The sequence below is a fragment of the Lithobates pipiens genome, unplaced genomic scaffold, assembly GCF_037356315.1.
Source record: "Lithobates pipiens isolate NorthernLeopardFrog02 unplaced genomic scaffold, aLitPip1_a1.2 Scaffold_19, whole genome shotgun sequence".
In the NCBI taxonomy this organism is placed as follows: Eukaryota; Metazoa; Chordata; class Amphibia; order Anura; family Ranidae; genus Lithobates; species Lithobates pipiens.
The window spans coordinates 34,283,846-34,296,256 of record NW_027507764.1 but is presented as its reverse complement, the minus strand read 5'-3'; the positions used below and the strand labels follow the sequence as shown (position 1 = coordinate 34,296,256).

The following is a 12,411-nucleotide window of genomic DNA, read 5'->3' as shown; positions in this document are numbered from 1 at the left end:
TACTTACCTGAATCCTCGAACTTGACCCACGGGGATGCGCTGTCTCTCTGCCCGGGGTTCTCGGCTGTTGATTGGATAGATTCAGTCCAGCATTCGGTGTCCACTGAGGCTGAATGCAGGACTCGGACCCCCCAACCCCCCCCCCCCCCTCCGCGCTCGCATCATTGGATTTGAGTGAAAAGCAAGAGGGAGTCAATGGCGGCCATTGACTCCCTCTAGCTGTCAATCAAATCCAAGCTGCTCAGTGGAGATAAGTATGATATGTTTGTTATTTAAAAACAAAACAAAAACAAAAAAAAAACCTACACTGTGCATGCACCCCTTTTAAAAGACTTCAGACCGGGCAAAGCAAGCTCTTCTAACCTCTATTGAGTTTGCATACCTTATGCAGAAGGCAAGTCCAGAAAGCAATCCTGTTTTAGGGCAAAAGTCCATGGCAATAATCAATAAGAGGTAGTGCAAATTTTTGTTGTCGGAAATTCCGATAGCAAATTTCTGATGGAGCCCACACACGGTCAGAATTTCTGACAACAAATGTTTGATGTGAGCTTGTTGTCGGAAATTCTGACCGTGTGTAGGCTCCATCGGACATTTGCTATCGGAATTTCCGACAACAAAAATTTGAGAGCTGGATCTCAAATTTTCTGACAACAAAATCTGTTGTCGAAAATTCAGAGCATGTGTAGACAATTCCGACGCACAAAATTCCACGCATGCTCAGAATCAAGCAGAAGACTGGCTACTGAACTTAATTTTTCTCGGCTCGTCATATGTGTTGTACGTCGCCGCGTTCTTGAGGTTCGGAATTTCTGACAACATTTCTGTGACCGTGTGTATGCGAGACAAGTTTGAGCCAAAATCCGTCGGAAATAAATCCACTGTTTTGTTGTTGGAATGTCGGATCGTGTGTACACGGCCTTAGCGTCCACGACTGGCAGTAATCCACAAAGGCAGTAAGTCCATGACATGAGTCCCTCTCCAGGAACCCAGATTAGGCTCCCATCACCTCCAAAGGGGGTGACCACTCCAGCAGAGTATGCAGCTACATTTTGGCAGAGTTTTCCCAGGCAAAACTCTAGGGGTACTTTTTTTGTTGAGTGACCTGTAGGGGACGGTAATCCAGCTGAAAATGGCAGGAACAGCGTTACCCTTACAAACTGGTTACTCCTAGCTCTCAGGTCAACCTGAGGACACAGCAAACATACAATCATTGTATTATTTGGCACCTGGCTGGGCTAAATAGGAAATTAGTTCAGCCAGGGGAAAACAATTGCTTACAGGGGCAGACACATTAACCCTTTGTAGGCACCTGCCTACAAGCAGGTCCTGCCCTTTTTGCACCCCCTACTCCTGAAGCTGCCAAAGTAGCCATGTCACTGGCTGATTTTAGGTCCCCTTCATGAACCATACAGCTGCAGATTTTTCATGACCATGCTTGCATTATCCAATTGCAATCTTTTTATGATACAAGCATGCTCATTTGCATCAAACAAAGGTGATTGCTGTGCCTACGGAAATGGAAAGGTTTTGCTTGGAAGCTTATCTTTAATATATTACAGGTCTGCGACAACTTTCCTAAGAGTGTAAAATTCCTTGCATTAGCTTGAGCCAGCTTGGATTTAGCAGCTTCTTGCAGAGATCTTGTCGGCTGTGAGAGAATTCTGCAAAAACATGCTGCACACCCCTCCTCCCTCCCAGAGACGAGCCATTCCATGACTCAGAACTGTGAAACAATGCATTAGAGCGGAGTTCAAGGCCTGTCACTGTGATTCACGCACACGGCTAGAATTATTCACTTTGCTTTCATCCTAATTAAGCCAAATTATGAAGTCGTTCCCATTATCGTGCAAAAAGAATTTGGGTGAAGAGAGAAGAAAATAACTTCAAGTCTGTTATTGTCGCCTTAATCATAATAAGTGCTTTCCCAATCCTTGTACATCAGTTATATAAAGGGGAAATATAATCTTGGAGGGAATGTATACTCATATAAATATATACTTTATAAATAATAAAGAAATATTCAAAATATTTTCATTTAAATATTTACTAAATAAATAATACACACACACACACACACACACACACACACACACACACACACACACATATATATATATATATATATATATATATATATATATATATATATATATATACACAGGGGCGTAACTAGAAACCACAGGGCCCCATAGCAAAATGTTGCATGGGCCCCCCCCCCCCCCCCAAAAAAATGAACTAATGCCATTGAACAACAGACTACCACACCCATGTGGCACAGTACCCAGGCAACAGCTTATATTAATTTTGAACAACGAAGTATGCAGTATACTGTATGCAGCCCCTGAAGGGAACACATTGCAGACCTCCATGCCTTCTAACCAATTTCTGTTCTGTTATATAAAATGAAATAGCTCAACTCACCATAATGCAAAATCAGTGGGATCCCTGAGCGTGACACTTGCCATCATCGCCTGCCACCAGATGCAGATTGTCACTTGTCACACGTTGCGGAATGTCACCTGCCACGTGTTGCGGATTGTCTACTTGCCACATCCCAGATTGTCACTTGCCAAGTCACCTGCCACACATTATGGATTGTCACTTGCCACGTCCTGGATTGTCACTTGCCACGTCACTTGCCACACATTATGGATTGTCACTTGCCACGTCACTTGCCACACATTATGGATTGTCACTTGCCACGTCACTTGCCACACCTTATGGATTGTCACTTGCCACGTCCTGGATTGTCACTTGTCACACATTAAGGATTGTCACTTGTCACATCACCTGCCACACATTACGGATTGTCACTTGCCACGTCACCTGCCACACATTACGCATTGTCACTTGCCACGTCACGGATTTTCACTTGCCACGTTACGGATTGTCACTTGCCACATCCAGGTTGTCACTTGCCACGTCACCTGCCACACATTATGGATTGTCATTTGCCACGTCACGGATTTTCACTTGCCACGTCACCTGCCACACGTTACGGATTGTCACTTGCCACGTCCCGGGTTGTCACTTGCCACGTCGCCTGCCACACATTATGGATTGTCACTTACTCTGTCACTTTCCTGCTGTGTCACAGAGTCAGGCAGCAGATTATCAGTCAGGCAGCAGAGAGATAATGTCATCTCTCTGCTTCCTGGCTGCCTGCACAGTGAGGGGGGAACTGCACTGCAGGGATGCAGGGCGGGCGTCGGGCGGTGAGAGATGATGTCATCTCTATGCTCCCCCGCCCGTCAGCTCCCTGATTGGCCAGCCTGCTCACACCAGTGGACCGGCCGCTCTCATCCGCCTCCCACTATCACCCGCGGACCACCCGCGGAGCCGCGGACCACCCGCTCTCACCCATGGAGCCGCCCGCTATCTCCTGCTGAGCTGCGGCGCCTGTCCTCACCGGGCCCCACTTGACTGCGGGCCCCACAGCGCCTGCATGTGTTGCTATGGCGGTAGTTCCGCCCCTGTATATATATATGTATGTGTATATATATGTGTGTGTATTATTTATTTATTAAATATTTAAATAAATATATATACACTGTATTACTTATATGGAAGAATTTAAGCCAATAATCTTTGTCAATTGAAGTCTTGATAAAATATATAATCAAGGCTGAAAAAAAACTGGGAATATTTAAAGTATAACTTTGTTTATAAGCCCTTGTACACACGGTCAGATATTCCGACGGAAAATGTCCGATCGGACCGTGTTATTGGATAATCCGACCGTGTGTGGGCTCCATCAGACTGTTTCCGTCGGAATATCCGACGGACTAAGTTTGAGAGCTGGGCTATAAAATTTTCCGACAACATGATCCGATCGGACTTTGTCCTATCATTTGTAGAGAATTCCGATCGGACAAAGTGCCACACATGCTCAGATCAAATTCCTAGACCAAAGCTATTGGCTACTAGCCTGAACGTAGTCCCGTTGTAACAAAATAACGTCATCACGTTCTGAACGATCGGATTTTCCGACAACTTTGTCCGACCGTGTGTATGCAACACAAGTTTCGGGACAAAATCTGACGGATTTTGTTGTCGGATTGTCCGACCCGTGTGTACAAGGGCTTAAGAAGAAAAACATTCCCCTCTGGGTGATCTATGTATCATTGCAAGGTCTTCATCACTTTGAAAGTGATTTCCCATGGGGAGTATCTTACCAAAATTACAATTCCTGTTGTGGGGGGTGCCTGAAATCTGACTTGTATCTTAGTGCAGGCTTCTGGGAAAATGAATGAGCCAATCACAAAAACAGTAAATGACATTTCTGGGGACGTACTGTAAACTAATAGTGTACAGGACGCCTCCAGTCTGTCATATTGCATTGCATTTTACAGAGAATTACAGATTAAAACAAAAGGCAATTTATAATAACATAAAATGTATTTATTTATTTATTTATTTTTTGCTTTATTACTCCATGAAAGACAATGTGCTGTGTAATAAAAATCAGGGAACACCACCAAAGTTTTTAGTAAACTGATAAATTATCCATCAACTTCCTCCCCTTATTGCCTTCCTTCCTTTCTTCTTCACATCTACTTTGCTCCTAACTGTCCATCATTTGGAGGGACTGTGCCTCATTTCGACACAAATCCCTCTGTCCCTGTTTCCGCCTTTTTTTTGGTTAGGTGGTGTATAGACCTCTATTTAAAAAACGACATTTAACTACCAAAAGTGTGATACTGCACTAAAATTTCCTTTCCTTTCCTCTCTCTCCCCTCTGTCTTCTCTCCTTTCTTTCATTCTTTCCTTTTTTCTTTTATTCCCTCCCTCTTTCCTTCCTTCCTTCCTCCTTTCCCTACCCTTCTCCCCCCCTCTCTCTTTCCTGCCTTTCTTTCCTCCCTTCTATTCCTTTCTTCCATCCCTCCTTCTTTTCCACCCTTTTTTTTTCTTTTCTACCTTTCTTCTTCCTGCTATCACGTTTTCTTTCTTTCTTTCTTTCTTTCCTTCCTTCCTTCCTTCCTTCCTTCCTTCCTTCCTTCCTTCTCTTCATTTCCTTTTCTTTCCTCTCTCACCCCTCCTTTGAATGAAAAAATCCTTCCTTTTTTTCTTTTATTCCCTCCCTCTCTCTTTCCTTCCTTCCTTCTTTCCTTCCCCTTCTTCCTCTTCCTTTCTTCCATCCCTCCTTCTTTTCCACCCTTTCTTTTTTCTTTTCTACCTTCCTTCTTCCTGCTATCTCTTTCCTTCCTTCATTCCTTCCTTCCTTGCTCTCTTTCTCCTTCCTTCTTCCTTTCCTTCCTTCCTTTCCTCTCTCCTTTCCTTCCTTTCCTTTTCTTTCTTTCCTTTCCTTTCCTCTCCCAGACCTCCTTTCTTTCATTCCTTTCTTTTTTCTTTTATTCCCTCCCTCTCTCTTTCCTCCTTTCCCTCCCTCTCTCTTTCCTTCCTTCCTCCTTTCCCTCCCTCTCTCTTTCCTTCCTTCCTCCTTTCCCTCCCTCTCTCTTTTCATCCTTTCTTTCCTTCCTTCCTTTTCTTTCTTCCGCCCCTACTTCCTTCACTCCCTTTCTTTCTTCTTGTCTTTCTACCTTCCTTCCTTCCTTTTCATTTCTTCTTTCCTTCCCTTCCCTTTTTTTTCCTTTCATTTTTTTCCTCCTCTTTCCTCTCTTTCTCTTCCTTCCTTCTTCCTTTCCTCTCCTCTCCTTCCTTCCTTTCCTCATTATGTAACTAACCATTGTGATCTTATTTCAGTTCCTCCAAGATTTGTCAACAAGCTGCGCAATTCTTACTTTGTGGACGGTGAAGACGCTCGGTTCACATGCATCATTGAGGGAGCTCCGTACCCACAAATCCGGTGAGTGATTCAGAAATCCCAACTAATAATCATTAACCTTCCATCCATTTAATGTAACCTTTTGATGGTAATGCCTTGTCTATTCAATAGTTGGCGGCATTTCAGATACTGTCTGGTTACATTATGATCTGTAATGATGTTCCTGATGAATAGAATGTTATGTGAAGGGTAAATGAATAATGAAGTGAGCAGAGGAGACCTCCAGTCATCATCTCTAGAAAATATATTCCTAGAAGTACATGAAAAACTCCGATGTCCAGTTGTGCTGGTTTAAAAAAAAATCGACAGTTTTATAAGGGAAAGTTCACTATGATGTATTAGTTATTTTATACTGATTTTCTCTGTTTACTTCACTATAATTTCCTTATTATAGCGGCCTACTGTTCCAGCAAAACGCGTTGGCACGAGTCTCTATTAGTATGTGAAAACATGCTAATCAGCAAACTGATGAATCAGCTTTTATACATTGAAATTTTGAAAACTGGAAGGGAAAGAAAATGTAGCGTATGCCAATTTCTCCTGATTAGAACTCTTTATACTTTTTTTTTTTTTTTTATAGGATCCAGGGACTCAATAAAGGAATAGCTATTTTTTACTTTATCTACCAGTCCAACATGAAACATTGAGACTTTAAACTTGAGAAATTAAAGCACCACTCTGAGAATTGATCACCCAAAAATAAATATATTCCAGTATAAATTAGGATAAGGAGTTTGCCAAAAAGCAACGCATTTCGTAGTCCAGAAAATGCCTGCTTCGTCAGGGCTTAAAAGGGGGGGGGGGGGGAGGTATGTACAATCTAAATAATATAGTATCTTAAAACAGAACTACAGTAAACTCTCTCACCCAACATGAGCTATTTGTAATCCTTGTGCTGCTAGCCTTAGTAAATGGACAGGAAGGAATATTATTTTACTTGTTTTAATCTTTTTTTTCATTTACTTCCTGGTTTGTGGCCTAGGCCAAAATAATGTCACATATTCCAAGAGTCTTCATAAGCTTTTTCTTTCTTTCATCTGAAGGAGGGGCTTTTTCAGCTAGCCACGTCCTCCTACCTGCATGCCTGAGTAAAGGGCAGGTGGATTCAGGGAAGTAAATGCTACATGAAGCATGATTTCTCAATAAAATAAATCAGGAAGACATGGATGGATGGGGGAGTGTGCTTTGAATGATAAAAATGAATTAACCACTTGAAGCCCAAGGTACGTCATATGATGTTTTGGACTTCGAGTGGGGATATCTGAATGATCATTCGGATATCAACTTTTTCGGCCAGCGATTCTCTGCACCGTAAGAACAACCATATCGGCAGTTCAGCCGCTTGATCGTTCTCAAAGGCGGCGGGAGGGGATGTCCCCCCCCCCCCCATTTACATGTAGGAGCGAAGCGCCAGAACTGGCTTGGGCTGGAAGTGGTTAAAGTGTTTTCAGTTTGTGGTGTTCAGATACAGTTTAGTTCCACTTTAAAATGGGAGAAGGAGGTGTATAATATACATTTTACAATATTTGGATAGATGTAGAGTCTGTCAGCAGCTGGTTGGGCTGCTCCAACCATATATATCATGTATGATGCTTTTTGTTTTACCCGTCCAGTACGTTCCATACCACATGGTCAAGCCATGATGAAGAGGGTGCTTTCTGGCTCCCAAAATGCGTTAGCTTTGTAACACAGTCCTTCATCCTGATTTGTATTGGAATAAATCTGGATGATCAGTTCTTGAGGAAGAGCTTTGATTTATAAAACTTTTTTTTTTTTTTTGATCCTTAGATGTTTGTAAAATATTCAATGTAGCCATTGTATTGAAATGTTTGGCCACCCCTACTCTAAATCATTGGTCTTGCGCATTTTCTATGTCCTTAGATGGTACAAGGATGGGCATCTACTGCCGGAATCCAATAAGCATCAGACGTTTGGCGAGCCGAGGACGGGAACCGTGGTCCTGGTGATAAAGAAAGCCAGCAAGGAAGACATTGGCTATTATGAATGTGAGGTATGGACCTTCCGTAAGGCTTTTATTTGTCCACCTGGGAAATCATTTCAAAAACTTTCTGTAAAGTTTGCCTATAAGTTCAGTCCCATACTGTCTGGCTACATGTCTCTATATACATATTGAAGTTGTACAGCTCATTATAAGTCACCTACTTTTCTTCCAGTTGGTGAACAGACTGGGGTCTTCACGTAGCGGAGCCGAACTGAACGTTCACACAGCGGCATCACTGACCCAAGAGAGGAGGGGAGACCAGACCATCACCATAGAAGGTAAAGGACGTATTCATACAAAATGAAAGTTTTTGCATTTTTATGTTTTTGTTTAATGGTTTTGTTTTATTTTACAATTTTATGGCTACTGTATGCTCAACTTTTTTTTCATAATGCCATTTACTAAGTTGAATGCAAACATGATTGAGAATGCAGCCTAGCCATTCATTAGAGACAGGAGGCATCACTGAGAATGCAGCCTATCCATTCACTAGAGACCGGTGACATCACTGAGAATGCAGCCTATCCATTCACTAGAGACCGGTGACATCACTGAGAATGCAGCCTATCCATTCACTAGAGACCGGTGACATCACTGAGAATGCAGCCTATCCATTCACTAGAGACCGGTGACATCACTGAGAATGCAGCCTATCCATTCACTAGAGACCGGTGACATCACTGAGAATGCAGCCTATCCATTCACTAGAGACCGGTGACATCACAACAATGCAGCCTATCCATTCACTAGAGACCGGTGACATCACAACAATGCAGCCTATCCAATCACTAGAGACCGGTGACATCATGGAGAATGCAGCTTATCCATTCACTAGAGACCGGTGACATCACTGAGAATGCAGCCGATTCAATCACTAGAGACCGGTGACATCATGGAGAATGCAGCCTATCCATTCACTAGAGACCAGTGACATCACTGAGAATGCAGCTTATCCATTCACTAGAGACCAGTGACATCACTGAGAATGCAGCCTATCCATTCACTAGAGAATGGTGACATCACTGAGAATGCAGCCTATCCATTCACTAGAGACGGGTGACATCACGACAATGCAGCCTATCCATTCACTAGAGACCGGTGACATCACTGAGAATGCAGCCTATCCATTCACTAGAGACCGGTGACATCACTGAGAATGCAGCCTATCCATTCACTAGAGACCGGTGACATCACTGAGAATGCAGCCTATCCATTCACTAGAGACCGGTGACATCACAACAATGCAGCCTATCCATTCACTAGAGACCGGTGACATCACAACAATGCAGCCTATCCAATCACTAGAGACCGGTGACATCATGGAGAATGCAGCTTATCCATTCACTAGAGACCGGTGACATCACTGAGAATGCAGCCGATTCAATCACTAGAGACCGGTGACATCATGGAGAATGCAGCCTATCCATTCACTAGAGACCAGTGACATCACTGAGAATGCAGCTTATCCATTCACTAGAGACCAGTGACATCACTGAGAATGCAGCCTATCCATTCACTAGAGAATGGTGACATCACTGAGAATGCAGCCTATCCATTCACTAGAGACGGGTGACATCACGACAATGCAGCCTATCCATTCACTAGAGACCGGTGACATCACTGAGAATGCAGCCTATCCATTCACTAGAGACCGGTGACATCACTGAGAATGCAGCCTATCCATTCACTAGAGACCGGTGACATCACTGAGAATGCAGCCTATCCATTCACTAGAGACCGGTGACATCACAACAATGCAGCCTATCCATTCACTAGAGACCAGTGACATCACAACAATGCAGCCTATCCAATCACTAGAGACCGGTGACATCATGGAGAATGCAGCTTATCCATTCACTAGAGACCGGTGACATCACTGAGAATACAGCCGATTCAATCACTAGAGACCAGTGACATCATGGAGAATGCAGCCTATCCATTCACTAGAGACCAGTGACATCACTGAGAATGCAGCTTATCCATTCACTAGAGACCGGTGACATCACTGAGAATGCAGCCTATCCATTCACTAGAGAATGGTGACATCACTGAGAATGCAGCCTATCCATTCACTAGAGACGGGTGACATCACGACAATGCAGCCTATCCATTCACTAGAGACCGGTGACATCACTGAGAATGCAGCTTATCCATTCACTAGAGACCGGTGACATCACTGAGAATGCAGCCTATCCATTCACTATAGACCAGTGACATCACTGAGAATGCAGCTTATCCATTCACTAGAGACCAGTGACATCACTGAGAATGCAGCCTATCCATTCACTAGAGAATGGTGACATCACTGAGAATGCAGCCTATCCATTCACTAGAGACCGGTGACATCACTGAGAATGGAGCCTATCCATTCACTAGAGACCAGTGACATCATTGTGAATGCAGCCTATCCATTCACTAGAGACCGGTGACATCACTGAGAATGAGAGCCTATCCATTCACTAGAGACCAGTGGCATCACTAAGAATGCAGCCTATCCATTCACTAGAGACCAGTGACATCACTGAGAATGCAGCCTATCCATTCACTAGAGACCGGTGACATCACTGAGAATGCCTATACCCATTCACTAGAGACTGGTGACATCACTGAGAATGCCACCTATCCATTCACTAGAGACCGGTGACATCACTGCGAAGGAGAGCCTATCTATTCACTAGAGATCAGTGACATCACTGAGAATGCAGCCTATCCATTCACTAGAGACCGGTGACATCACTGAGAATGCCACCTATCCATTCACTAGAGACCAGCGACATCACTGAGAATACAGCCTATCCATTCACTAGAGATCGGTGACATCACTGAGAATACAGCCTATCCATTCACTAGAGACCGGTGACATCACGACAATGCAGCCTATCCATTCACTAGAGAATGGTGACATCACGACAATGCAGCCTATCCATTCACTAGAGACCAGTGACATCACGACAATGCAGCCTATCCATTCACTAGAGGCCAGTGACATCACGACAATGCAGCCTATCCATTCACTAGAGACCAGTGACATCACGACAATGCAGCCTTTGCATTAACTAGAGAATGGTGATATCAGTGAGAATGGAGCAAATCCATTCCCTAGAGACCAGTGACATCACTGAGGATGCAGTCTATTCATTCACTAGAGACTGATGACATCATTGAGAATGGAGCCTATCCATTCACTAGAGACCGGTGACATCACTGAGAATGCAGCCTATCCATTCACTAGAGACCGGTGACATCACTGAGAATGAGAGCCTATCCATTCACTAGAGACCGGTGGCATCACTAAGAATGCAGCCTATCCATTCCCTAGAGAGCGGTAACATCACTGAGAATGCAGCCTATCCATTCACTAGAGACCAGTGACATCACTGAGAATGCAGCCTATCCATTCACTAGAGACCGGTGACATCACTGAGAATGCCACCTATCCATTCACTAGAGACTGGTGATATCACTGCGAAGGAGAGCCTATCCATTCACTAGAGATCGGTGACATCACTGAGAATGCCACCTATCCATTCACTAGAGATCGGTGACATCACTGAGAATGCCACCTATCCATTCACTAGAGACCAGTGACATCACTGAGAATGCAACCTATCCATTCACTAGAGATCGGTGACATCACTGGGAATGCAGCCTATCCATTCACTAGAGACCGGTGACATCACTGAGAATGCAGCCTATCCATTCACTAGAGATCGGTGACATCACTGGGAATGCCACCTAGCCATTCACTAGAGACCGGTAAAATCACTGAGAATGAGATCCTATCCATTCACTAGAGACCGGTGACATCACTGAGAATGGAGCCTATCCATTCACTGGAGACCGGTGACATCACTGAGAATGGAGCCTATCCATTCACTAGAGAATGGTGACATCACTGAGAATGGAGCCTATCCATTCACTAGAGATCGGTGACATCACTGGGAATGCCACCTATCCATTCACTAGAGACCGGTGACATCACTGAGAATGAGATCCTATCCATTCACTAGAGACCGGTGACATCACTGAGAATGGAGCCTATCCATTCACTAGAGATCGGTGACATCACTGAGAATGAGATCCTATCCATTCACTAGAGACTGGTGACATCACTGAGAATGGAGCCTATCCATTCACTAGAGATCGGTGACATCACTGAGAATGAGATCCTATCCATTTACTAGAGACCGGTGACATCACTGAGAATGCCATCTATCCATTCACTAGAGATCGGTGACATCACTGAGAATGAGATCCTATCCATTTACTAGAGACCGGTGACATCACTAAGAATGGAGCCTATCCAATCACTAGAGACCGGTGACATCACTGAGAATGCAACCTATCCATTCACTAGAGATCGGTGACATCACTGAGAATGAGATCCTATCCATTTACTAGAGACCGGTGACATCACTGAGAATGGAGCCTATCCAATCACTAAAGACCGGTGACATCACTGAGAATGCAGCCTATCCATTCACTAGAGATCGGGGACATCACTGAGAATGGAGCCTGGATACATTTTACAACACCCCTGAGTTGGGCTTTCATGAATGAAAAGTTTGGCTGCACCGTATTGTAACACAATTGTCAAAAATTGTCTGGGATATTATGTTGGTTC

The 12,411-nt window shown here is 43.9% G+C and overlaps 1 protein-coding gene across 20 annotated transcripts in view; it reads left to right on the top strand.

Moving 5' to 3' along the window:
* The window catches only part of OBSCN (obscurin, cytoskeletal calmodulin and titin-interacting RhoGEF), a 705,115-nt gene that overhangs the window by 478,024 nt on the left and 214,680 nt on the right, over nt 1–12,411 (top strand). For all 20 annotated transcript variants that reach the window (XM_077490633.1, XM_077490622.1, XM_077490628.1 and 17 more), the window contains 3 exons: nt 5,704–5,806; nt 7,667–7,796; nt 7,960–8,065. In XM_077490633.1, the coding sequence (XP_077346759.1) occupies nt 5,704–5,806; nt 7,667–7,796; nt 7,960–8,065 (339 nt within the window). The remainder of the gene's footprint in view (nt 1–5,703; nt 5,807–7,666; nt 7,797–7,959; nt 8,066–12,411) is intronic.